At 42.7% G+C, this 27,417-nt stretch overlaps 1 protein-coding gene and 1 non-coding gene across 2 annotated transcripts in view; one reads left to right on the top strand and one right to left on the bottom strand.

Moving 5' to 3' along the window:
- Positions 1 to 1,572: 1,572 nt before the first annotated feature.
- The window catches only part of LOC122668729 (probable RNA-dependent RNA polymerase 5), a 64,470-nt gene continuing 38,625 nt past the window's right edge, over positions 1,573 to 27,417 (top strand). Inside the window, exons 1-4 of the mRNA XM_043865265.1 lie at positions 1,573 to 1,657; positions 1,814 to 1,868; positions 5,543 to 5,691; positions 5,984 to 6,206. Of these exons, the coding sequence (XP_043721200.1) occupies positions 1,573 to 1,657; positions 1,814 to 1,868; positions 5,543 to 5,691; positions 5,984 to 6,206 (512 nt within the window). The remainder of the gene's footprint in view (positions 1,658 to 1,813; positions 1,869 to 5,542; positions 5,692 to 5,983; positions 6,207 to 27,417) is intronic.
- LOC122670207 lies at positions 3,113 to 3,206 on the bottom strand. The gene has a single exon (XR_006334181.1). It is a non-coding gene; the product is annotated as a small nucleolar RNA Z103 (small nucleolar RNA).

Raw genomic sequence — 27,417 nt, forward strand, 5'->3', positions numbered from 1 at the left:
TACATAAGTATTTGTACTGGTTTGAGGCCAGGTTTCCCCAAGTTTCAATGTTCATAAGTGTCGATACTTGGGAAATTACCAACATCTCGGTCGAAACCATGCATTTTTTAAGTACCTGGCCAACTCGTTTTGGAAACCTGCGAAACCAAGATATCTCGGTGGTTTCGACAGGTTTCGAACAAGTTTTCTTTCCATGGTTATGCCACATGGCAACTTGCCTTTGGCTTGTCCTTAAGAGGATTTATAGCATCTTTGCGGACTTTCTCTGGGGGGTGTTCTGAATATAGAAAGCGCCGACACTGGGTTGGGTGGCTGAAGGTTTGCAGGCCTCTTGGGGAAGGTGGGTTGGGGATCAGGCCTTTGGAGGATTTTGGCCTCGCTTTTAGGCTCAAAGGGCTTTAGAGGATTTTATCTGACCAGTCTCTGTGGAGTGCTTTCTTTAGAACTAAGTTTTTTAAAAATTCTCATGTTGCTTTGGCTAGGCCGTGTGGGTCTGGCTCAAATTCTTGGAGGAGTGCGCTGGCGCATGAGGACCTCTTGCTGGCGAAGTCTAGATGGTTGATTGGCTCTAGTAATATTTCTTTATGGCTTGATAATTGGGTGGGGGATGGCCCATTGATTGATTTTGTGCACAATGCTCTTTCCGTTGACACGGACCTGTGGGTTAAGGATGCGATGGATGAGGACGTGGTTTGGAAGCAGGAGTGTTGAACAAGATTGACTCTACTGCGGTACGGGCCGTACGGTAGAGTATTGTTAATGGATATTATGTTTTCTCTAATAAAGAAGATGTGTTGGTGTGGGCCATCTCCAGCGATGGTCGGTTTACTGCCATGTCTGCCTGGAATGAGGTGAGGGGCAGAGTAGCAGAAGTAACCTATGATAAGTGGATTTGGAACCGATCATTGCCAACGAAGATAGGTTTTTTTACTTGGCAACTCTTGAATGGGGGGATCTCGGCAGATGTGTCTTTAAGGTCTGTGGAAATTCGTTTGCCCTCCAGATGTGACTGTTGTGTAAGCCCAAGGAGTGAGAACACCGACCATTGCCTGATGTCGGGTGGCACTGCGACAAAGGTTTGGGGGTGTTTTTTCTCGCATCTTCGATATTGTTGTTCCTCCGTATCAGGATGTCAGGAGATGTATCCTCCTTTGGCATGATTCGACGGGTTGTAGCAGCCATAGTGCCTACATTACTGGGCTCTTAACCTCTTTGATTCTTTGGGAGCTTTGGTAGGAAAGGAATGACAGGAGACATGGAGAACGAAGGCGCATTGCGGGTTCTATTATTCATTGTATCAGGGCTTGGGTCAAAGGCCTCCCCCTACCCGCCTAAGATTAAATGCTCGTCTTCCTCCAAAGATAGTTTGATATTGTAGTGCTTTAGTTTGTCAGCCCTTTCCCCCGGCTGAGGCGCCCGTTCCCGGTTTATTGGTGTCCCCCATTCGTGTCAGTAAAGCTTATTGTTGATGGAGCATGTAGGAGTAACCCAGGTGTTGGCAGAGCTGGAGGGGTTATCAGGGATACTGAGGGCGTTGTTGTAGCAGCCTTCTAAAATTTCTATGGTGCTTGCATGGGCTGTAGAGGGGTTGTGGTTGACTCGGTTTTGGCTTCCATTGTTAGAATGGTTAATTCCAAAAGGTGTAAGGTTTGGAAAGGTTGGTACTGGTTCTATTAAATTTTAACCCTGTTTGAGTTTAACCCTGTTTGAGTCAACTCGGCCGCTAATCTCCTTTGCTTTTTGGGAAAGTAACAGGGCGGCTGACTGGTTGGCGAATCTTGCTTGTGACTTTGGCTCTTCAGTTGTGTTCCAGGTTGGAGGCCAGCTATCAGGGGAGTTCCAGCGAATTATTCGGGAAGACAGAGCGGGTTTGCTGGTCCTGCGATAATAGTCTAAAGTGTAAAGGTTTTATGCCATCTTGTTTTTTGGGCTTGGGTACCGTGGAGAGTAGAGAGTTGAGCTAGCTTGGGTCAGGGTAAGGCTTATGTCCCCCCCCCCCCTTGTATTTTTTATTTGTATTGAATCTTAATAAATTTCCAAGGGCTGGCCCGCATCCCAGAGAATGTTCGGGTTTAAAAAAAAAAAAACCTCCCTTTTGCTTCGAATGTTATATGTGGATAAAGGCTGGTGGCATGCACTCCAATTTTAGGGGTTGGGCAAGTTGTGACATGGAAGTTTTCTTGCTATGCGTGGCTTGGTAGTTGGCACAGGGATGTCTCTTTTTGCAATCATGAACTTTACTATTTATAGTAAATCACATATTACTATTTTAATGCATCCTAGTTTACTATTGTATCATAGTTACTTAATACATGGATGGAATTCTGGGATAGGAAAAATATAACATCGGATACGTATTGATATTATTTGGTTTTGATGTTTTTAAGGGAAATGGTTAAAATTCGGTCAAACAAATGGCGGGCAGCAAAAATATTAAATGCTTTATATGGTATATAGATTTAAAATTTTCAGGGCTTGACCAATGGCAAAGGGGGGGATGTTGGTCATTTCAACCCCCTCTTTTCCAATGGCAATGATCAGTGCTTGACCGTACGATCCTGAACGGAGTCTTTTGCCTTTGTTATTATAAAAATTTTAAGGATTTAAAAATTATGTTTTTTGGAAACGTATAATTCGTCGTCCTTAATTTTCGCTTATTACGTTTCAATATATGATACAAGAGTCATGCCGAATGGCCAAAAGTTTTAGGGAAATTTTCAGCAACACCCCCTCCGTTGGACCGTGTAATTAATGCCACCCCACTAAAGACCAATATATCAATTTGGGCCCAAAAACTAACGGAAATAACCTTGTAACAGTTAAGTAGTGATGTCACCATGTTAGTAATTTTGTAAAGTCAATTTTGCCCTTGTTTTTCTTTTTGTTTATTCCTTTTTCTTTCCTTCTTCTTCTCCTTCTTCTTCTCCTTCTGCTGTTTTTTCCTCGTCATTGCTGCCGCCGCCACCACCACCACCAACCCTCCTTCTCTCGCTCCCCTACAACCCCGCCCCACCATGCCCTTAGCAATCCAACCTTTCTAAAAGTGGGTTGCAGGTAAGAAAATTTTCAGGGTTCAAAATTCACAGGAAAAAACAGAAAGGTTGGGGAAAGAATGGATCAGAATCTTGGCTTGGATTCTCCGAAGAGAAAAAAGAGCTTAGTATCATCAGAGTCGAGATGTTGGGGGAAAGAGTCATCACTTCCTTTCATTCCATACAAATCTCATTTTTCATTCCAAATTAAAACCCTGATCACATAAGAAACAGAAATTCAGAAAGAGATAAAATGAGAAGATAAAAAAGAGAAATAGAATTTCTCCGGATCTGCAAGGGCACCTTTGATACCGTCATTTCACCATCATGAGTTCTCTCTCTCTCGCTTTGTTTTTTCCCTCTGTGTCTGCTTTAGGGTTTTTTTTCCCCAAATACCAACCATGGAATTGGAGCAGATAATTTTCCTGAAATTAGGAGATGGGGACTCTGGACTTGGGAGAAGAAGTGGAAATGGAAAATTTCCATTATAGGGACTTTTGTCTCTTCACTCCCCAGATTCTCATTTCACACAGTTATCTCTGTTAACCATGGATCGATTAGAGAGAATTGAAAGAGAGCTTTAATCTGAAACTTACTCACCTGGTAGAGTGAGTTCAAGCAATTGGAACAACCAGAAAGCTTGTTCCCTGTCCTTTAATCTGAAACTTACTCACCTTGTTGCTGCTCAAGCAATCCTTCTCAAGGCGATTCACATTCTCACCACCGAAAAGCTTCTCCTCTTTCGACACCGAGAACGCATCTGGACAGCTCAAGGGTTGGAGCCTTATACCACAATAGCAATAGACGAGAATGCAAGTCTGAGTATGGAAAAGTATGCAGAGTAGAGCCAAGCGGCAAGCACAGGGCAGCAACGGCTTCGTTTCAGCCCTGTGTGTGCATTTGGGTTATTTCCATTGCACCGCAAGCGTTGTTGAGGGCGTGGAAGAGCTCGTTAGGGAGGTCGAGAGGGCAGCCTTGGAGGTTGGATTGTTCGGGGAAGACTGAGATCGTGGCTGGATGAGATAGGGTTGAGAAGAATGGTTGGATCAGAGCTGGATGAGATGGGGTTGGGAAGAAAGTCCCTTTGTTCAACTGAGGCTAGTTTAGACATTTTACTCCCGCTCAGTTAACTCTCAGTTATTTCCGTTAGTTTTTGGACCCAAATTAATATATTGGCCTTTAGTGGGGTGGCATTAATTCTACGGTCCAACAGAGGGGGTGTCGCTGAAAATTTCCCAAAGTTTTAAGAATGGGGGCCTATGAAACATGTATTCAATAACACTATAAAATACAGTATGGGGCATATTAAACCTGTATTAGACAACTATAGAATCTTTAATCTATACTATCTTTTAATGCTAATTTTATTATGTTAGTAAATTTAGATTTTTATTTTGTCTAGAAATACATTAAGAGATTCCCTAGGGGTTTAGAAGAATTATTTTTGGGAAAAAGATTTTCACAACGCCAGCTCAAAAATGAAATCGCACACCCCTACATGTATCACTGTTCATGTGAGGGGGTAATATGTCATAAATGCCCCCTCCGCTTGTCAGATTCCAAAGGGGGTTCCCTCATTTGCCTGAAACCGCAGTCGGGCTGTGTAGGGAACCGTCTCGCATAATTTAAATATTTTTCTCCTTTTCAGGGTCACTCGGAGTCAAAGTAGTAATATAGTTGGTTTAGTTGGATCTTAAAATATTTGTAGATAAGACTTGCTCTCTCGTGCTATGGTAGTCAAATTGAATTAAGTTTTTTCAGGGAAGAGATCTCCAACCATGGAGGATTAGGTGGGTTTTTTCAATCTCTTCATTTGCTTTATCTTTTTCATTTTTCTTTCCCATCTATCTCATAGTTTTTCTTCTCATCATTCTATATTCTCACTTTCATGTGTGGTGCTTGTTATTTTTAATGTGATTTCTTTTCCTGCTGTTTATTGCATGTGATTATTTTCGTTCCTTGTAATCTCGATACCCTATATTCCAATATTGCAAACCTTGGTTTAAAGAATCAACAATTGTTGCCGAGTGACCCCGGAGTAAAAAACACCTTTTTTTATTGCAAATCTTTATCAACTCTCCACCTTTTCTCACCTCCTCTTCCTATTAGTACAGCCATGGATCATGAACATGTTGTTTTTCCTGCATCAATTAACCCCTTAGAGGTTTCCTTCCTTAACCAATGTAAGAGTAAATTGAACCTTCCAGATCACAAATGGAGAGGAAAGAATTGACTGGGATAATGGTCCAAAAGAGGTTGACAGAAAAAACTAGTCTTACAAAATGTAATAAAAAAGTTGTATAATATTTTAATAAACAAAGGAATCTTGAAGGATTTTTCTTGTGTTGGCTCCGGTATCATAATTTTAGCTTGACGGAGAAAATGCAAGCCGTATGCAGTTTGTGGGATTGGTTTCACTTCTGAGAGTTAAATGATTAAATTTTAGCTTTATAAGCTTCCTCTTGAAAGTTTAATTATTCAATTTCAGCTTTATAATCTTTCTCTTGCAGTAATCGTCCGAGAAAAGCATTTTTATCAAAAGCTTTAATTGCTCATCTTAACTATGGAGGGGTCCCAAACGAATATTTTTTGGAACTTCTAATGAATGCTTTAGCGGATGCTAAAAACATTCACTCCAATAAACGTGCTGCATTAAGAGGTACGTATTCATTATCTGATTTACTATTCTTCTATGGAAAATTCTGCTGATATTAGATTTTGGTCATTTTAATCTGTGCTAATATAGGTAGAATTCTAATCATCTGCTTGTTATTCTGATGATAATTTTGCTTCTTTAATGGTCTCCTCTAGGTGGATCCTGTTTTTATTGTTATACATTTATACCATCTCAGAATATTCTTATAGCTATTTGTTACTATTTTTTATCGTTCTTTCAAACTTCTGTTTGTGATGTTTTTTTTACAAATATTTTCTTATTGTTGTACATGCAGTTGCACTCAATTATGGAGATATGGATGACCTTCTTGCAGCAAGGATGATTTTATGTGGAATTCCCCTAGATGAACCTTTTTTATATCGTCATTTATCAGTGCTGGCAAAAGAAGAAAAGAAGGGGCTCAAGGGAGGAAAAATTCCTATCAGTGAGTGTTATAATGTGATGGGAACAGCTGATCCTACTGGGATTCTGAAGAGGGATGAAGTTTGTGTCATTCTGTACGTATTATGTGGCCATTTTTGTTTATCTATCATGCAAACCTCATGCTATATTTTTTTGTTGCTGTTGCTGATGAATATACACAACTATTCAATCAATAGAAATCCTGCTAAAGCAGGAAAGAACTGAGGTGAAAAAACATTATGAAGCAAACAACAATGCAACAAGAGGTTACAAACTCAAAGCAAACACAATAAACAAGAAGAGTGGTCACATTTCTTGAAATGATCAATTAGTAATGTATTTTTAATGCACTTCTCTGGGAATTTTTTGTCAGTTTTTGGCAATATAAATTTTTAAGGAATAATGAACAGTACTCAAGTATGTTGGTTTGAAGTTAAAATTTCAAGCAGTTCATCATCATGAGTTTTTTCCATGAAATATTAATAAACAATTTTTCTGTAACTACATTTGGCAATGTATACAAGAATGGGTTGACAAAACCAGTTAAAAAATAATCCTGCAGGCCGAAGTTGAAATTCTTTCGCTGTACCAATTCCTTTTTTGCTGAAACCATGGTTTCTTTTAGTGACTTATTTGTTACAACGTTTGAACGATATGAAAATCATAGGATTTATTATTAAAAGGTGCTTAGATTGGAGAAAAATTAGTTTTCTGATTGCCTGTATTTGACCCTTAGAGAATATTCTTCAGAATCAAATGACATCATGCTTGACCTTTTGTCTCCTGCACTGAATTCACGTTGCCTCTATGAGTTTTGTCTTCCCACCTTTGTGCTTGAGGTTTGCTCCTCCCATGCACAACCATCCTTGGATAATCTATCAGATATTTATTGCCAGATTCCATCCAGCAGGATGTTCTCTTCCTTGCTATTGCCGACCAAAGGTTAGACTGTGCCCATTGATACTTTTAACCTTGATGGAATGCGATCAGGATATCGATACCCAGGGCATTTTGAGCCTAGTTGTCGAGGCGACCAAGGCCTTGGACGGCCGACTAGCAATTAGGCGAAGAGGCGCCGGCGTAGGCGACCAAGGCACCCTAATATATATATATTATCATTTTATGTATCCAACTACACAGTCAAAAACACACAATACTCTCCAATTAACAAAAAAATTCAAAATTTTTCAGAAAGTATGATTTATGAATAATTTAACAGCCCATTAAAGGTAGTTAGTGACCCAAACATACAAATTGAGAGCCCATTACCGCAATAGCAATCTCAATCAATATATGCTAACAGCTCATTACATCAATAGCAATCTCAATCTATACATAGAAGGATTCATACACTTTCACATATCAACCTATAAGAGCAAAGAACTAAGACAGAGGAATCAATTTGGAAGCAAAAATGCAAAACAGATTACTAGATATGGAATTGTTTGGTAAGATTAAATAAAAACAGAATCAGATTTGCAAAACAGAGATATGCAAGCTACAGAAAAGGGCTGTTAAAATATGCAAGTATTTATTATACTAACATCTATGATGCCAAAATGAGAATCTCCATGCTCCAGGCCCTCCACTATATATCTACTCCGGTAGTCAATACAAAAATAAAGTGTAAGAAGTAAGAGCTAAGAATTCAGAAGTAACTAAAGTAAAAACCAAGATGACAAATTTAATGGAAAATAAGGCTCTGTATGGCAACGTTTCTGTGTTTTTTGAGCGTTTCTAGGTCCGGCACAGTTTTATGTGTTTCTGTGCTTGTTGAGCGTTTCTGTGTCCTGAAATGCTGTATGGTAACACTGGAATAAAAGCGTTTCTGTAACTAAGAAAAAATACAAATCTATATGGGTAGAAGAGTGTTTCAGGGATGATTGGTGGAGGCATCAGGAAAATTGTAGAGGTGCTTCTGACTCGGGGCGTCAATGACTATGTGATAGAGTGGATTGGGAATGCGATTAAGACGGTGATACCCAAGAGTGATTGGATTACTGCTTCAGCTTCTGCCGATGAGGGTTTGGTGAAGCTCAGTGGGAAAACAGAACGGAAGAAACAAAGGCATTTGGAGTGGTGGACTTGCTTGGATGAGGTGAATATCCCCAAGAAGGAAAAGATCCGACGGCCGCGAGAGTGGCAGTGGACTAGGCGAGCAGAGGGATCCCCAAGAGCGGCGGTGTCAGCGGCACTCTAAGCGTGAGGGGCATCGTCTATTTGAATGCCTTTGTTTTAGGTAGAAATCTTACATTTGAGAGGCATTGGCATGTTTTAATAGTAAATGCCATAAATACCCCTAAACTTTTATGTGACAGTTTTTTCCCCCCATTTTGCCAGAATCGTTTCTCACATGGAGAAAATCAAAAGTGTGCCAAGTGCTTGGTTCGTTTAAAAAAACAGGGAAAATCAAACCGGACATACCATACAATTTTCACCCAGCTTCTGTTCCAAAAAATGGGAAAAACATTAGAATCGGTTTTTATTTAATATTTCCATACAAAGCCTAAGTAACCCAGGTAGATTTGAATCATAGTTATTAAGGCGTCGCCAAGGCGACGTCATGCGTCCAGGCTCCTTGGTCTCATTGGACACCTAGGTGGGTGCCTTGCTGCCATGGTGGTATCGCTTTGATTTTTAGCCCTCTAAAACGCCATGGTCGCCTTCCCACCTTGATAACTATGATTTGAATTGTTCCAAAAATCTTATCTGAAAGAAAACATAATATAAACCAAAATGCCAAATTTAAGTCATCTTTGAAGTTTAAACAGTTAAATACTTGAGGTGAAGGGAAGTAATAAAAAAAGCCATCCAAATACAAATTTTCAAATTGTTCAATTCAAATCAGCATGTAAATTTAAATTAACATCTTGTTGCTGCTGCTACTGGCCTATAGTATCAGTTGGACGTAGACCAAAATCTTTCTCAACATTTGAATCATGCACATCCTCTTCCTCCAGTTCTTCTTCATCTGACGACTACTCAGCTCTCCCCCTACTACGACATGTATATTTTATATTGGCTCCACTTGTTGATGCTTGACCCTCCTTAGTCAATTGTTGCCCTTAGTCGATGAAAATGCCCCAACTACTCTATGTACAGTTTACCATCTGAGATCATCCCGAGGATGGACTAATTCATCATCTGATTGGTTAATCATACACTTACTACTCTAATCCAACTCATCTAGCACCAGTCGACTAAAATATTCTGCATTGTTCTTGTTGCGTCAAAAGATCTCCACAGATTATCTTTTTGCACTGTAACCTGCACAGAAGAGTAGAGTGAACACCAGAGAGCCGGTTTGTACCAGCTGGGGACCCTCCGATGCCTAAGTTAGATCTTTCTAAGCAACAATTGTTAACAATTGTATATATACCTGAAAATATATACTATTTGTGGCTAAAAGATGCGGTCGTGGAGAGAGTCCCATTCCAGCAGTCTTCTATTCATGGTAAGAACATCAGTAGTAGAGTTCCTCTAGGAGTGTAATCCCTGATGGATAAGAATCATGGGCGCTACTCTTTAGTTTCCTTATAGGAGTAGATTGGTATAAGGAAGGATTGATCCATTCTTACGTGGCATGTTGCGCCGTTCTTAGTAAGTTCCTTATTGGACCGGGTATGGGAATGATCTGCCGGGTTCTTGCTTATTAATAGGTTGTTACGCTCTGCTGATGTGGTATGGTTTGATTGGGTGTTATATTTGGATATAACATAAGCCCCCCACTCCGACAGAGCCGTTAGGGTTTGTCAGAGTAAGAGCCAGGAATCTTTTATCTTGGAAGCTAAAAAGTCATACTTAACGATACTTTTAATATATGAGCTTTTGTCTTGACTCTTCAACTCGATCTTGCTGTCGTTCTTGCCCCCCCTTTCTAATGAGGTTTAGTGAAATATCTTAAGTCGCGTTAATGGTGTGATCACTTCCCCTTTTGAAATCTCACTTTCCCATTATTTTTTGGTCATGGTGTAATTAATTTCCTTAGGATTTTCGCGTCTTTTCGAGATCCATGAGGTTTGAGGGAAGCAAGGGTGAGCTTCCAATGGGGAGGCGCCACGTGCCTTGGTAGTTTGCGCCTTAAAGAGGCGTCTTAAACGTTTGCAGGGCTATCAAATCTAGAACGTGGGCTCGTTTTTAGATCCGGGCCATTGGTTCTATTATAAATAGAAGATCCAAGTTCTTCTTTATCTGCACTCGTTTGTACTAAAAGGTTGTTGCTTGTTCCTTACTCGTATTGATGGATGCCCCCTATATGCTTTGTTCCTGGTCCTTCATGAGTGCCCTTTTGTTGCTTTGGTGTTATCTTTGCCGTTGCTTTCATAGCTATCGGGGTTGTCGCTTTGTTGGTGTGCGACGGGTGGCTTTTTGATACTCTCCTTCAGTTCCGATCTTCGAACGACAATGTCCCCGCAACTTGGATCTTCGAACGATATGTAATGTTGGTCATGTTCGTAGGCTCCATCTTACCTACTTGTGTAGTATGATTGTGTTGATGCTTAGCGACGGTTTGCTGGTACAAAGGGTTGGAGAATCATGAGGCAGTTGTCTTCTTTCTTGCCCAACCTCCTCAGTTTTTGGGCTGTGGGAATTCATCACTGGGATCCATTCCGGCTTCAGAGGAATTAGGAGTCTATGGATGGTGATTCCCATTAGGTAGGATCTCCTCGAGGCCCCCTTCAGTTTGAGTTCATCAGACCTCTTTCTCGTGCACTTTCCTTACAGGACTTCCGGGTTCTCGTTCCAGTCAGTCGGGATGAGGTTTGGTGTGGCTTTGAAGGAAGTCTTGGTATCCTTTTATGCATGGCGAGTTGGTCATAACGTTCAGTGGAGGCTGAGCACGCTTAGTCCCTTTGTTGTACCTGTCAAAATCTTGATTCTTGTTTCTGTGATGTAAGCCATGTTGATTCTAAACCGTCCTGAATAAAGAAATGTTTTCATATGTTATTTATGTGACGGTGGTGCCTTTGTTGGAGGTCTCCTGTGAACAAGACAAGGTGTTTTGGTGTGACGTCCGAAAACATTTCTTTGTATTCCCTGTCGGATAAGTATTCATTGTTGCCCAGAAACAGGGTTTGTAGCCCTATGGATGGGGATTTTATTGCCTCACGGGTGGGGTCTTTTGCTCCTCTCGGGTGAAGTCTCTTGTGCTCACAGGTGAGGACTTTTGTTTACTGTTCGAAAGTGGTCTTTGCACGCATCTATGTAACGTTTATGACTCCTACTCTTTTTATTTCTGCATAGTAAAGCTAGAAAGCATTTGAAAAATAACTGAAAAACAATTGAAAGAATGCCGTTTGGTGAGCCTTTTTTTTGTTAGAATTCTTTCAAGTTCTCTGAGTTCCAGGGACGTGGTATCTTCTTGCCTCCTAGAGTGTTCAAGTGATATGTGGAAGGATTTGCTTCGAGACTATGTATGGTCCCTCCCTTTTTGGGGAGAACTTGCCTTCCTTTCTTGGTTACAATGCGCTCGACTTTTTGAGTACCAAGTCACCTGGCCTGTATAGTCACTCCATAACCTGTATATTATAATGCCGAGCGGCCTGTTGTTGGTATGCTATATTCCTCAGTAGGGCGTCTTCTCGTATTTCTTCTAGGAAGTTTAGGTTTGCCCTGAGACCATCTTTTTAGGTTCTTTCATTGAACGCAAGCACCTTCTGAGATGATGCGACGACTTCCACTGGGCCCAGAGCTTCAGTGCCATACGCCAATCGGTCCGTACCGTGGTTTGGTATGCCTATAGGACGTTGAGTAGCTCCTCTACCCATCTTCCTTTTGCCTCCCTCTTCTTTATACCGCTGAGCAGGGTCCTGTTGGTGACTTCTACTTGTCCGATCGATTGAGGGTAAGCTACTGCCGCCAATCAGTGATTTATGTGATATTTGTTGCTAAAGTCTTCAAAAGCAGGGTTGTCGAACTGTTTGCCATTATTTGTGACTAGGACACGTGATAACACGAACCTGTAGATGATCTTGTCCTTGAAAAAATTTCCACTTGCTTCTCTGTTATGGTTGCCAAGGGCTCAACGTCTACCTACTTGGTGAAGTAGTCAAACGCAACCACCACATATTTTCTGTTCCCTGAGGTTGGCACGAAGTCTCCCGAGATTTCCATCCCCCACATTGCAAAGGGAATGGGGCTGATTACGAAGGTCAGCGGTGTTGCCCGTTGATGGGGTATTGGGGCGAACAGTTGGCATTGCTCACACTTTTTAACATGTTGGATAGCTTCTTCTTGCATCCTTGACAAATAGAATCCTTGCCTCAACATCTCATAGGCTAGGGCTTTTCCGCCCGTATGACATCCACGGATCCCTTCTTGGACATCTGTTAGGGTGTATTGTGCTCTTTTCGGGCCAATGCAACTTAGTAGCGGGCTGGAGACCGACCTCTTATATAACACTCCGTCAATAACCGTGTATTTCACCCCTCGGATTTTCAATTTGCTTGCTTCTGCCAGGTTGTTAGGGAGCTTTCCATTCTGTAAATAGTACAAGATCGGGTCCATCCAGCAGTGTTCCTCCTCGAGTTGGGCTACTATCTCTTCTTTGTAAAAGGCTTTGTTTAAGGTCTTGAGGGACACTGCCTGGTCTAATTGTGATAGTTCCGCCGTAGATAGTCTTAAAGGCACATCTGCCGCTATGTTGTCTGCACGGGGTATCCTCTGCATTTCGAAGCTCGTGAATCTCTTCATTAACTTCCTCGCCTTGGCCAAGTAGGCTTCCATGCGGTCATCCTTCGCCTCGTACTCCCTGTTCAGCTGGGAGTCCCCCCGAACCACGATCCTCTCGATTTGTACCCCGTTCAGCTGGCTAACCACATTCATTCTTCGCCTCGTAACCTTTGGGGCTCGTTAGAATGAATCCTACTCCTCCACCTGCTGAATGAACCGTCCATGAACATTGTCCAGAAGGCTTAATCACAACCCCCAGTTTCCGTGTCCTCGTCTTTCCCGTCTACGGAGTGGGTACATTCCACAATGGAATCTGCAAGTACTTGACCTTTGATTGCCACACGGGGCTTGTAGTCGGCGCTGTACTCGTTTAGCTCTACCGCCCATGCAACGAGCCGTCTGGAGATATCAAGTTTATGGAGCACCTTCTTTAGCTGTTTGTCCGTTAGAATTGTTATGGCATGTGCCTGGAAGTAAGGCCTTAACTTTCGAGTGGTGATGACGAGTGAAAACGCCAATTTTTTGATTTCTTGGTTCCTGGTTTCCGCGCCGAGCAACACGTGGCTGACGTAATAGAGGGGCTGTTGCTGCTTCTCGCATTCTTTTAGTAGTACTGCACTCACTGCCACTGGGGATGTTGCTAAGTACAACAATAGCTCTTCATTCGGCTTCGATCTAACCAGGAGAGGCGGCTTCTCCAAGTAAACCTACAGCTCCTCGAAGGCATGGTGATACTTTTTCGTCCGATAGTTATTAAGGCGGGAAAGTGACCGTGGCGTTTTAGAGGATAAAAAACCAAGGCGACACCGTCATGGTGGCATGGCGCCCGCCAAGGTGTCTAAGGTGACCAAAGAGCGTGGACGCCATGGCGATGCCTTGATAACTATGTTTTGTCCAAGTAAAATCTTAAGGGCTCTTTAAGTTTTAAGGGTTTTGAAGAATGGTAGGCACTTGTCTCCTGCCCGAGACATAAACCTTGTCAATGTGGCTACTCGGCCGTTCAACTTTTGTATCTCTCTAACCGTCTGAGGTGGTGCCGTATCTTGAATGGCTTGTATCTTCACCGTCGAGCAGTATCTTTGCTAAATTCTCCACTGGTTCCCATGCGCTCCCTTGTCACATCTCTGTTGTCACGGATCTCCACGACTAAAGCCATTCCCCTACAGTTGCATATTGTCTGTTTGACAAAGGTGGCATGGCATTCCCGAGACTTTTCTGTTCTATGCGACACTCCCCGATTCCTTTCTTTTTGGGGAATTTCATCTTGAGATGCTTTGTCGACACCACTGCCCCTAACTCATTGAGACTTGTACGTCCTAAGATAGCATTAACCGTGGGCGCTACTTTCACCACCATGAAGTTCACCAGCACGGTAGTTATGCATGGTCTTCTCCCAACCGCTTTACGGCTTGCTTGACCGAACCTTCGACTGGTGCAAAGGCTCTAGAGAAGCCATACAAGGAGGTCCCCTCATTTTGGAGGTTGTCGTCAGGAAGGTCGAGGTGCTTATATGCATCGGAGGACAACATATCTACGGATTCTCCAGTGTTTACGAGGATCCTATGCATTTCTCTGTTACCTACGATTGCCTTAATTACCAATGCGCCGTGGTGGGGCCAACTGACTCCTTCCATGTCTTTGTCCAAGAAGCAGATCTCAGTGGTGGTTTTTCCCATTTTTCATTTGCTTTCGCTACACCGACGAACCTGGTGTTCGTCTTTGCTTTCCTTCCTGATTCCTGCCTGGGCAGTCATCATCTGTTTTGGGCTTATTTTGTTGCTTATTGTCATTCAGAGCGGTGTATCTTCCCCTTAGCGCCGGCCCTCCTCTTCGTCTAGCGCAATCCTCCTTTCGGTCTTCCTTTCGATCACCCCCTTCGCCTTTTACGTAACGGCGAGGGTGGCCAATCTTTATCAGATCCTCTATCTCCCTTCTAATTGTTGGCAGTCCTCTGTGTCGTGCCCGTATCCTTATGGAACCGGCTGTATTTTTTCTGATTCCTATTTTCTGGCTTTCAGAACATGGGCTTCGACCACCGATGGAGAGTTAAGATTTACAGAAGATCGATCCTAGTAATGAAGGAAGAGTTTACAGCATTAAGGAGAAGAAGAAGAGAGGACAAGAGAAGAAGAAAACGATTATTCTGTCTTAAGAGTTTCTCAACACACATTTTAACTTCATTAATAACTTCTAGAATTAAACTCACCTCCCTTAGGAGGTGAATGAAAATAAGGAAAGAAAAGGAAAAAATACAACCTATGTCTTATAACAAGACAGTAATAGAACTACTCTTATACAAAATACGAAAGACTCTAACATTCCCCCTCAAGCTGGAGAATAAATTTCATACATTCCCAGCTTGCTCAATAAGGTACTGAATAGACCAGCAATGAGACCCTTGGTGAAAATATCTGCTATTTGATACCTGTCTTCACAAAAGGAGTACAAATGCAACCAAAATCCAGGTTCTCTTTGATGAAGTGTCGATCAACGTCAATATGTTTGGTTCGATCATGTTGAACCGGATTATGGGCATTACTTATAGCTGCCTTGTTGTCACATGTCACAATAAAGTCTTATGGGCCTTCAGTGTCAAAACTCAAGTCTTAAAGTAGTCTCTTCAGCTATATAAGTTCACACACTCCATGAGCCATGTCTTTAAACTCTGCCTCCGCACTGGATCTAGCTACAACTGGTTGCTTCTTGCTCCTCCGGGTAACTAGATTGTCACCCACAAAAGTGCAGTACCCAGAAGTAGATCTCCTGTCTGAGATTAAACAAGCCCAATCAGCATCTTTGTAACCCTCAATCTGCAAATGGTCATGCTTGGCAAATTGAAGACTTTTTCCTGGGCAGGATTTCAAGTACCTGATGATGCGATACACTGCATCTAGATGTCCACTCCTGGGAGTATGCATGAACTGACTCACCATCCCAACTGTATAAGTGATGTCTGGTCGAATCAAAGATAGATAGATTAGTTTCCCAAGTAATCTTGGATACTTGTTTGCATTTATGAGAGGAGAACTACATTCATCACCAAGCTTATGATTCGGATCAATGGGGGTAGTTGCTGGTTTGCACCCCATTATGCCTATCTCTTCAGAAGTTCCAAGACAAATTTCCTCTGACAAATGTTGATTCCTTTCCTTGATCTGGATACTTCAATACCCAAGAAGTATTTAAAGAGTCCAAGGTCTTTGCTCTCAAGCTGTTTAGTCAGATAAGACTTCAATTTGTTCATCTCAGCTACATCATTCCCAGTTACCACAATGTCATCAACATAGGCAATTGGGGCTGTAACTGTACCATTACCTCTCCTGATAAACAAGGTATGGTCAGCTTGACTCTGATAATAATACCCATTCTTCAGGATGGCTTAATCTCTCAAACCCGGCCTTAGGAGACTGCTTGAGGCTATAGAGAGCTTTCTTCAAGAGGCACACTTTCCCTTCAGTCGAGGGACACTTAAAACCAGGTGGGCTGCATATATACTTCTTCTGCTAAGTCTCCATGAAGAAATGCATTCTTCACATTTAACTGGTACAAAGGCCAATCTTTATTAGCTGCTACTGATAGAAGAACTCTAATTGAGTTATGCTTGGCTACAAGGGCAAAGGTCTTTTGGTAGTCAATACCATACACTTGACTACCCTTTTGCAACTAGCTAAGCTTTGTATCTTTCCACTGTATCCAACTGGAATTCTCCCCTTGGGAAGATCAACCGGTGTCCAAGTATTGTTCTTCTCTAGAGCCACCATTTCCTCAAGCATTGCTTGCATCCACTTGGGATTGGATAAGGTCTTTGTGACATTTTTGGGAATGGAAGAAGACTCAAGAGCAGTGGAAAAGGCAATACCTGTAGGAGAAATAGAGTCATAGGAAACAAACTGGGCTATAGGGTTAGTTCAGGCTCTCTTCCCCTTTTATAGCAATGGGAATATCTAATTCAGATGGAGAAGTATTATCTGATTGAGGAGGATGAGGCTGAGGATATGGCTCCAAAGAGGGGTTTTGATAGGGTTGCTTTCCCTTCAACACATACCAGGATTGCTCTCCTTTTCTTTCAACAAGCATTCACGTCTTGTGAATACAACATTTTTTAATCTTATTCCCTTGTATTCTTTTTTTCCGCTAGCATCACCACCACGATTAGCATCAATATCTACAACACCATTAGCATCAACAACATCCACTTCTTTGTATTTTCCAATATCAAATAGGAATGGGGAAGTGGAGGTAGGCAAAGGAGATAGAAAAGGAATGACATCGGCATCCTCTTCACTTCTATACTCTCACCTTGAGGAGGATGCTGAGGAGAAGAAAAAGTAAGGAATAGACTCAAAGAAGGTGGCATCTTTGGAGAGAAGTCGCTTTCGGAAGGAGGATGGTAGCATTTATACCTTGTGGTTTTAATCGAAGTAGCCCAAGAAGATGCACTTGAGAGCTTTGGGATCAAGCTTGGTACGGGCTGATTTGTTGACGTGAACATAACAAACACAACCAAAGACTTTTGGAGACAAAGAGAAGGCTGAGGATTGAGGAGAAAGGAGAGCCAAGGGAGATTTGGAGCCAAGAAGTGGAGATGGCATCCGGTTAATAAGGAAGGCAGCGGCAACAAGTGTATCAGACCAAAATGTCTTAGGCACGTGCATACCAAAGAGAAGACTCCGGTGATTTCCAGTAAGTGGCGGTTTTTCCTTTCAGCTACCCCATTTTTGTTGAGGGGTGTGAACACATGCCAATTGATGAATAATCCCATTATCAATAAAAAACTGTTGGAGCCCCCCATACATGTATGCACCCCCTTGTTCCACCTAACAATTTGAATTCGAGTACCAAATTGAGTGCTGATAAACTGATAAAAATTCTTAAAAGCATCACAAACATCTTTTTTTTGTTTCAACAAGACAGTCCAAGTAGACCTAGAATAGTCGTCAACAAACGAAACAAAGTTACGAAATCCAAACAAAGCAGGGGGAGAAGGCCCCCAAACATCCGAATGAACAAGAGAAAAAGGAACCGTGGATCTATTACCATGATAAGGAAAAGATGTGCGACAATGTTTAGCAAAAATTCATGATTCACACTGAAAAACATAAGAAGGAAAAAAAGTAAACAAATGGGGTAATTATCTCCTCATAACAACAAAAGAGGGATGACTCAAACATTGATGCCAAAGCGTTACAGACTCCAAAGTACTACGGTCACTTCGACCACAAACATAAGCTACAGCAGTAGATGAATCAGGTAATCGTGGCTCAAGATGATTGAGTCCTCCTTTCTCAGTCCCATTGCCAATAACCCTCTTTGTCTCTAAATCCTGAAAAAGACAATAGGAATGAAAGAAAGTGACACAACAATTTAAGGATTTGGTTAGGTGACTCACTGATAATAGGTTAGTAGCAAAATCAGGGACATGAAGGATAGACTCAAGGGAAATAGGAGGAGTAACTCTCACATTACCCTTAATAGAGACAGAAGAAAAGGAACCATCAGCAACCATTACATTGTCCCGGCCAGAGCAAATGGAATAGGAATCATAATACTGTGACAAATCGGTCATGTGGTCAGAGGCGCTTGAGTCAATAATCCAAGTAGGAGCAGTGGACGAGGCAGACGAGACCTGTACAGCTGAGGCAGAAGAAGTTGATCGTCCGAGGTGAGACATCCGCCGGCGGAGGGCTGCAATATCATCCTGTGAAAGGGAATCAGGAGCCGGCTGGGGTCCGATGTCTCAGGCTTGGATGTCATAGAGTAAGCCCTAGCTCCCCCTTGCTTGCCACCACAGGCACCAGATGAACCACCACGCACACCAGGGGGCTGCCCGTGAAGGTCCCAACACCTGTCCTTGGTGTGTCCTAGTTTTGCACAATGATCACATTTAAATTTCTCAAGGTGATCTCCATGAGTTGGCCCTTGGCCTTTCCCCCCACTTTTCCAGTCTACGTGGGAACTAGAAACAAGAGCAGATCGCTCCGTTGATGGTGCGATATTCATAGTTGTTCTCCAAGTTTCTTCACTTTGCAAGTAGCTACATACTTCGTCCAAGGATGGAAAGAGAGACCTCCCTAGGATCTACAGACGAATGGGCTCATATTCAGGATTGAGCCCACCAAGTAGAGAAAAAATCGTCTCAACCTCCTGATTCTTGTAAACCTTGACTTCATCTACACAGTTGGACAGTCGAAGATACCTGTAGTGATCAATTTCCTGCCACAGGCTGATAACAGTGTTGTGGTAGTCAGAGATGCTCCTATTACCCTGCTTCATATTGGTGACTTTTTGGTGAATTTGGTACACCTTTGCATAGTCACCAACTCGATCAAAGGTCCGGGCAACAGTGTCCCACATATCTTTGGCTGTCTCCTTGTCCATAAATCTCCTACTAATCTCAAGTTTTATGGAGAAAACCAACCAAGTCATAACTGTGGAGTTCGCAGTCTCCCATTTCAGGTATCCGGGATCAGTAGTGGTAGGCTCCTTAATAGAGCCAGTAATATACCCCATCTTTCCCCTACTTCTCAGGGATATCTTCACAGAACAAGACCAATCCAAATAGTTGGTATTGTTCAACTCTTCACAACAGGGATTTGGGTGTTGGGGTTATCAAAGGAAGCCATAGTTGGGACACTACTGGCCGGAATTGGTCCACTGACCTCAGATTCAGTCCCAGACAGAGTAGACATACTGCAAACAACTCAAGGGAATGCAAAATAAAGCTTTGTTTATAAATGGGGAGAGACCTCAAACCAAAAACAATCAGGAGAACAGCAAGCAGTAGGCAAACTGAGAGTATACACTTGATGAAAAACACAAACTTAATGCTTCCACAAACTAAACAACAGCAGCACATAACATCCAAGGCCATAAAACTAATCAAGTCTGCCACTAACAGTAGCTTAGAACCACACAAGATAGCACTGCCTCGACAAAGATTGTCAACCGAAAAATGGAAGAGACCTTGGGGGCCTTAAAGGGGACCTCTAGGCGATTCAAAAGGGCCCAGCCCCAAAGCAAACCATGCTGCCAACAGGCAGAATCGTACAGAGAAGAGAAAAAACTGGCGGAAATCTGGGCAACACCTGGGCAGCAACCTTTTGATCAGCACTCCTCAAACTGCTTCTCTCTTCAACCGAATGCTGGAGGGGTTGAAAAGACACCCCTAGACGATCCAATTGCACCAAACCTCATCACAAAAGGTTGAGAGATGAGGATGAACTGAAAGAAATCGTACAGAGGCTGGTGGTAACAATGGTGCAGCTGCTAGACCTTCAACTCTTTTGCCTCAGTAGCTGCAGTCCCTCCATTCTATATTGAATAAAAGAATGGAACTCCAAGGGATGTATTGCTTCACATTGTACAGCCCCTAATGGAACCCTAATAGGGAGAAGGGTTCCAAAGAGAGGTAACAGAAACAATGCTGAACTTGCCCAACTCTCAAACCAGAGGACCTTGATGCTCTGATACCAAGTTAAGATTTACAGAAAATCGATCCTAGTAATGAAGGAAGAGTTTACAGTATGAAGGAGAAGAGGAGAGGAGAAGAGAAGAAGAAGAAAAGGGTATGAAAGAAAATGATTATGTGTATTGAGGGTTTCTCAACACACATATTAACTTTATTAATAACTTCTAGAATTACACTGACCTCCCTAAGGAGGTAAATGGAAATAAGGAAAGAAAAGAAAAAAATATAACTTAAGTCATGTCTTATAACAAGACAGTGACAGAACTACCCTTGTACAAAATACTAACAACTCTAACAGGGAGACCCCTATCATTAACTTGCATGAGGATGTCCGTTCGTGTGGTTTTCAATGGTTAATACTCTGGGCTCGGATCTTGTTCTGTGGACGCTCGGGTTTGCTTCTCTTGTCCTCCTTTCTATCGTCTTTGTCACTGGATGACCTCTTCGTCTCAAGGGCTTTTTACTCGACTACCTTCCTGGCTTTTAGGACATCTTTCTTGTTGGTGATTTGGTTGCAACGGTCCATCAACTCTTCCATATTGGTGGGTGGTTCCAGCACCATTGACTTTATCAGGCCATCGTCTATGATCCCTCCATACAAAGCATTGAAGTCCAAACCGTCGTCTAAGTCCTTGACGTCTAGGGATTCTTGGACAAACCGAGTAAGGAAATCCCGGATCGACTCATTGCTCCTCTGCTTTACTACCAGCAAGTTGGCAGTCGTTTTCTTTTGTTTGATACTGCTCTGGAAGCCGGCAACGAAGGCTGCGTATAATTCCGTCAGGTTATTGATTAACCCGGGCTTGAGGCTCGAGAACCAGGCTATGGCTGCTCCCTTGAAGGAGCTTGGAAACGCCTGACAAATTACTGCCTTTGATCCTCCGTATAGCATCATCATGGCATTGATGTAGTTAATGTGGTCCTGCATGTCTGGTTTTTCCGTTATATCTTTCGATGTTTGGTCGCTTGAAAGTTGCCGAGAGATCAGCATTCTGTTATATCTTTTAAGTTTTTTGTCGATTTCTTTTAGCTTCTTCTCTTGATCACTTTTTGCTACTTGGTTCGTCCCTGGTGGGTTGGGGTATCTTGAATCCCGACCCCCAGCTTGGGCCCGAGCATCCTTTGACATGATGGATCGTCGAACCCGATCTCTGTTCGATCTAGGAGGAAGTTCGTCTTTCGTGAATCGTTGAACCCAATTCACATCTTCCATGTTGCCACCCATTCGGTGATCGCCCTCTGGTGCTGATGTCTCGCTTCTCACCGAGTAGTGAGTACTAGTGGCCTCGGTCAGAGTGCTGTTGCGTTGATCCGTATGATGGGTTCTCGTATCTCCTTTAGAGGAGGCCGGCTGTTTCCCTGCTGTCGTACGGATTCCCTCGTACCCTGGTTGGCAAGTCTCCCATTCTAGCCACCAGGAAGAAGGCAGACCTATGACGTGGGGGATGGGATGATCCTACTCGACTTTCAGCCCTTTCTTCTGTAGATGCAGGTAGCGGTGGAGGCATTTGGTTCTGATCTACCGGTAGCGCCTCCTGTAGTGGTACGGGTGTTCCTTGCAGATTTTGCACGGGGGCTGGTTGATGCTGCTATGGGGGTATGGCAGTCGCCATCTGCTACCTAATGAACCCCCTAAACAGTTCATTGGTCTGCAACATTTGGATCTACAAATCTCTTATTTGAGCATTGGTAGCTAGTGCGTTGGGATTAAGAGACTGTGGTAGAGGCGGCGGCGGTGGTAGCTGCTTCGTTGAGAGCCCTTCTTTGTTTCCCAGGTTTGGAACACCTTTCACTGGCACGCTAACTTTCGGTAATGGCTGGGGATGGGGCCATCCTTAGGAGGGTCTGCCTTCGCAGCGAGGTGGTTGAGTTTTCCGTGCACGAGCATGTTCCTCCCCTTTGCAAGTGGTTTCAGGCGGTGGCGTGTTTCTTCAAACATGGTTTGATCCTACAATTGGTAGAGAATTCAAGTGGGTTTAGATGTCAGATGATCGGTCCCACATACAGCGCCAAACTGTTGCGTCAAGAAATCTCCTCAGATTATCTTCCTGCACTGTAACCTAGTGGGGGACTCTCCAATGCTTAAATTAGATCTCTCTAAGCAACAATTGTTATTAATGGAGATGCCTCTACAGGTGGTCATACCTGAATAAATATAGTGTACATGGCTAGCAGAGGCGGTCAAGGAGAGGCCTGTTCTAGTAGTCTTCTATTCATGGTACGAACGTCACTAGTAGAGTTCCTCTAGAAGTGTAATCCCTGATTGATAGGAATCGTCGTGGGTGCTACTCTTATAGTTTCCTTTTAGGAGTAGATTGGTATAAAGAAGGTTTGATCCATTGCAGCTTTGTTGTCATAGTACAACATCATAGGAAGATGAACAGGAACACCAAGGTCTTGTAGCAAGCCTTTCAGCCAATGTAACTCACAAATGGCCTGTGCTATAGCAGGAAACTCTGCTTCAGCAGTAGACTGAGCCACCACATTCTGCTTCTTGCTACGCCAAGTGATAAATTAGCTTCCCCACCAGTCTTTGGTACCAGCCTTTATCAACAGGTTCACCCTCTTTTTCTTTGAGACGAACAGTGGCCTTCATAAGAGAATCTGAAGGGTGACATCCTAATAAACCAGTGTCAGACAACAAGTCTAGCCAACCTCAATCCCTAGAAACTACCGTAGCTTCCCTAGATCTTTTATCTCAAACTCCTGCCTAAACAACTTCTTCTACCGGTTGATCTCATCACCATCATTGCCAGTAGCCACAATGTCATCCATATAGACTATAAGAACAGTGATGATTTTTCCAGCCCTCTTTATAAAGAGAGTGTGATCAACATTACTCTGTTTATAGTCCACAGAAATCATGGCCTTGTGAAACCGACCAAACCAAGCTCTAGGTGACTGCTTCAGCCTTTAAAGTGCTTGCTTCAACTTGCACACTTTACCTTGATTACTGTCAGAAGAAAAACCTGGTGGAATATCCATGTACACCTCCTCACTAAGTTCTCCGTTTAGGAAGGCATTCTTCACATCCAGCTGTTGTAGATCCCATCCAAGATTGACTGCACAAGATAGCAAAACCCAAACCGTATTCAACTTTGCAGCAGGAGCAAAAGTCTCCTGGTAGTCAATCTCATATGTCTGAGTGAAGCCTTTTGCGACCAGACGTGCCTTGTACCGATCCACAGTGCCATCAACCTTCTGTTTGACCCCAAACACCCATTTACATCCCACTGGTTTTTTTCCTGGAGGAAGATCTACAAGATCCCAAGTATTATTTTTTTTTGAAGGCTTTCATTTTTTCCAATATAGCTGCCTTCCACTTTCCATCTGCATAAGCTTCCTGCCAATTAGGAACAGAAATAGAAGAAAGAGAAGACACAAATGCACGAAAAGATGGAGAAAGAGAACTATAAGAAACAAAGCGAGAAATGGGATGCAAGGTGCAAGTCTTAGTACCTTTGCGTAGAGCAATAGGTAGTTTGGAAGGAGAAATCTTACCAGGAGGAGGACGAGGATCTGGATCCTGAGCCAGCAATTGGATAGGTATGGGTGCCCTAGTGGATTGATGCTGCCCTCTTTTGGAGCATCTCTTTTGGTAGGTGATAACATTCAAGTTGTCAATTCTCTTATGAAATTCTCTGATGGTCTTCTGGATAGGAGTCAACTTCCCCTAACTAGGAACATGACCATCATTATTTTCTACAAGCTCCCCATGTAAAGGAATCCCTGTGGAAGAAGGGGCAGCAGCAAAATTAGGCTCCAAAGTAGGCTGGATAGCAGCCATAGGAGAAAGGGCAGCAGCCATAGTAGGCTCCAATGTAGGTTGGAAAGCAGGCTGGATAGCTGCCATTGGCTCCAAAGTAGGAGGAGCCTCAAGGGGAGGAAGCACAAACACATCTTCACTAGAACTATAATTCTCCCCTGAAGATGTGGAGATGGATAATAGGAAAGACATTCGTCAAAAACAACATGCATACTGACCAGAGTATGACGGGAAGGGGGATGGTAACAATTATAACCTTTCTAGGTTGGAGAGTAATCCAAAAAAACACACCGTAACTCACGAGGCTCAAGTTTACCATGGGATTTCGTGTCTCTGGCATAGCACACACAACCAAACACCTTGGGAGGAACCACAAAGGTGGAATTCCCATGTAAAAGTTCCACCGAACTACGAGAGTCAAGAACACGAGAAGGGAACCGATTAATGAGATAGGTTGCAGCGAGGATAGCATCCCCCTAATTTGGGAGGGGACATGGCGCGAAAACATCAACACCCTGGTCACTTCCAACAAATGTCTGTTCTTCTTTTCAGACACACCATTCTGGTTTGGGGTATCAACACAACTAGTTAGGTGAATAATCCTATTATCATCCAAACACTTTTGAAATTGGTGTTCCTTATACTCAGTACCATTAACACTTCTTAAAACCTTGAGATTAGCCTCGAATTGAGTTTGGACCATTCTATGGAAATGTTGAAAACAGGCAAAAACTTTACTCTTAGTGTGCATAAGATAAACCCATTTATGCTTAGAATGACAATCAATAAAAGAAACGAACCAACGATGACTAGAAAGGAAAGTTTTACGACTAGGGCCCCAAACATCAGAATGCACCAATTGAAAAAGTGAAGAACTCCTTTTATTTGAAACCAAATAAGTAGAATTTGTCTGTTTGGCCAGAACACAAGCCTCACAAAAAAAAATCGGTCTTATCGCATGATTTGACCAAAGTAGGAAATAAAGATGCTAATATTCCTAATGGAGGGGGACCTATTCTAGAGTGCCACCGGTAAATTTCAAAAGAGACTAAGGAGTTCTAATGTGGAGATGGTAACGGGGGTGGAGTGAGACGACCATCATCAAGTAGGTACAAACCACCGTGCACTTTACCCAATCCAATCGTCTTCCCAGAGGCCAGATCCTGAAACACACAATAGGAAGGAAAAAAAGTCACTTTACAGTTAACATCACAAGGAAGACTACTAATAGAAAGAAGGTTAATAGTAAAATTAGGAATATGCAAAACTGAAGATAAAGTAAGGGAGTTAGTACAGTTGATGATTCCTTTTCTAGATGTGGAGGAAAGGGAACCATCAACTACTTTGACCTTGTCTTTCCCAGAAGTGGGAGAATACCGATGGAACAGGCTAGAGGAACCGATCATGTGATCCGTAGGCCCAGAATTTATGATCCAAGGATGAGAAGCTGCAGAAGCACAATGACCACCAAATGGAATACCTGACATGGCAAAGTGTGAACCTGAAGGAGCAGAAGAGATGGCAGGAGCTGATGTTGTAGAAGCACCAGCAGCGGAAGACCTTAGCAGTCGTAGGAAAAAATGTAGATCATCCTAGGATAAGCCAGTGTCAGTAGTCAGGGCTGTAGGAACAGATTTAGAGTGGTTTGCCTTATTTGTTGTCTTTTTCTTGGCAGCCCGTTTAGCCTCAAAGTCAGCTGGTTTCCCATGAAGTTTTCAACACTTCTCTTTGGTATGGTATGGCTTGTGACAATGCTCACAAGTAACAGTCCTGTAGTAGAATCACCAAAAGAAACATGACCAACAGGAGCAGGAGTAGCCTCGGCAGCAGACTGGAGGGCTGATCTGTCAGTAACAGGAGGGTGGAGCATGGCCTCCTGACTGTTCTCTTATGAGGAGACCAAAGCATAGGATTGTTTAAGTGTGGGAAATGGGGAATGACCCAATACCTGAAACACGAATCTGGTCATACTCCATGTCCAAACCAGCCTAAAAATCATAGACCCTTGTTTTGTCCTGATGTTTCTTATATGCAGTGATATCAGCAATTGTAGTGGGATGGTTATTAGAAAAATGGTCCAGTTGCTGCTAGAGACTACGCAAAGTAGCATAGTATTTGGAGACAGATAACTCCCCCTGAGCAGTTTTATTGGCCTTCTTCCGAAGCTCATACACCTGTGCATCATTACAGAGTTGTCCATATGTCTCTTTGCAAGCAGACCAAATTTGATGGGCTGTATCAAGGAGAAGAAAACCATCGGCAAGGTCTGAGTGCATTGAGCCAATCAAATAGGACATAAGCACACCACTGTTTGAGATCCACCTGGTCAGAGAAGGGCCAGCTTCAGCTAGCATGACAGTAGTGCCATCAATATGGCCAGTAAGCCCGTCTTCGGCAATGGCAAAGTAGGCAGAGCGAGACCATATCAGGTAATTGGTCCCATCTAGTTTAATAGGATTAAGGAGAAGATCACGGGTATCATTCCTACTATACCCATTGTCTGTAGAAGTTCCATTAGAAATTTCAGATTCAGCCATAAGTGCAACAAAACAAATCAAATCGCAAAGAAGGCTATGGTAACAAGAAACACAAGATATCCTCCAAATTAAAGGCTGAAAATTGGAGGAGGATCCCCTTTCAATGTCACAAGATGTGTCTCCAAAAATCAGTAGCAACAGACAAGTGTAGCCCCTATATCGATTTTTTCAGGGTTTTGAAAAAAAATCCTGCTAGGCTGAAATCGATATATGTTAAGATATACCAGAATACCAACCGTGGGGGTATTCTGGTCTTTTTCCCTTTTTATTTTTATGTTATTATTCTGTTTTATGTATTCCTAGATTCCTAGTCATATTTTGGCTAGGACTAGGGCTTCCTTTTTTATTATTTTTACCTCAGCTGAGTTCTATGTTGGATTCCTAGTTGTATTAGGAATTCCTAATAGGATTAGGACTGAGGCAGCATTCCTATTTTACTTTGATCAGTTGTAATTCAATCTATTATAAATAAAGGATCGGTAACGGCTGCCCACAGTTCTGCGATTTTTTTTGGAGTTCCTCCCTGTTGAAGATCAGATTCTCCTTGCCATTACAGCTGGTTTTCTTGGGATCCAACACTGCAGGTTTTCTGGACAGCTGCTGTATCTGTTTCTCTTCCCACCATTGAGGCATCTTTCCATATCGATCTCCTCTCCAGGTTTTTGAAAAACAATAAAAACCTGCTACTTCTCGATCTGGTTTGTTTCTCCTCTCTGCGTGGGCTGTTGTTTTGGACACATCTGCATCAACTTTCAGGGCTTCTTCTGCAGTATTTTCTCTCTATTTGAGGACCCATGAATCTCAATTGATTTCTCTTCTAGGGTTTTACTCAAAACCCTAACTATCGATTTTGGATTTAGGGC

Source organism: Telopea speciosissima, chromosome 7 (genome assembly GCF_018873765.1).
Source record: "Telopea speciosissima isolate NSW1024214 ecotype Mountain lineage chromosome 7, Tspe_v1, whole genome shotgun sequence".
NCBI classification, from domain to species: Eukaryota; Viridiplantae; Streptophyta; class Magnoliopsida; order Proteales; family Proteaceae; genus Telopea; species Telopea speciosissima.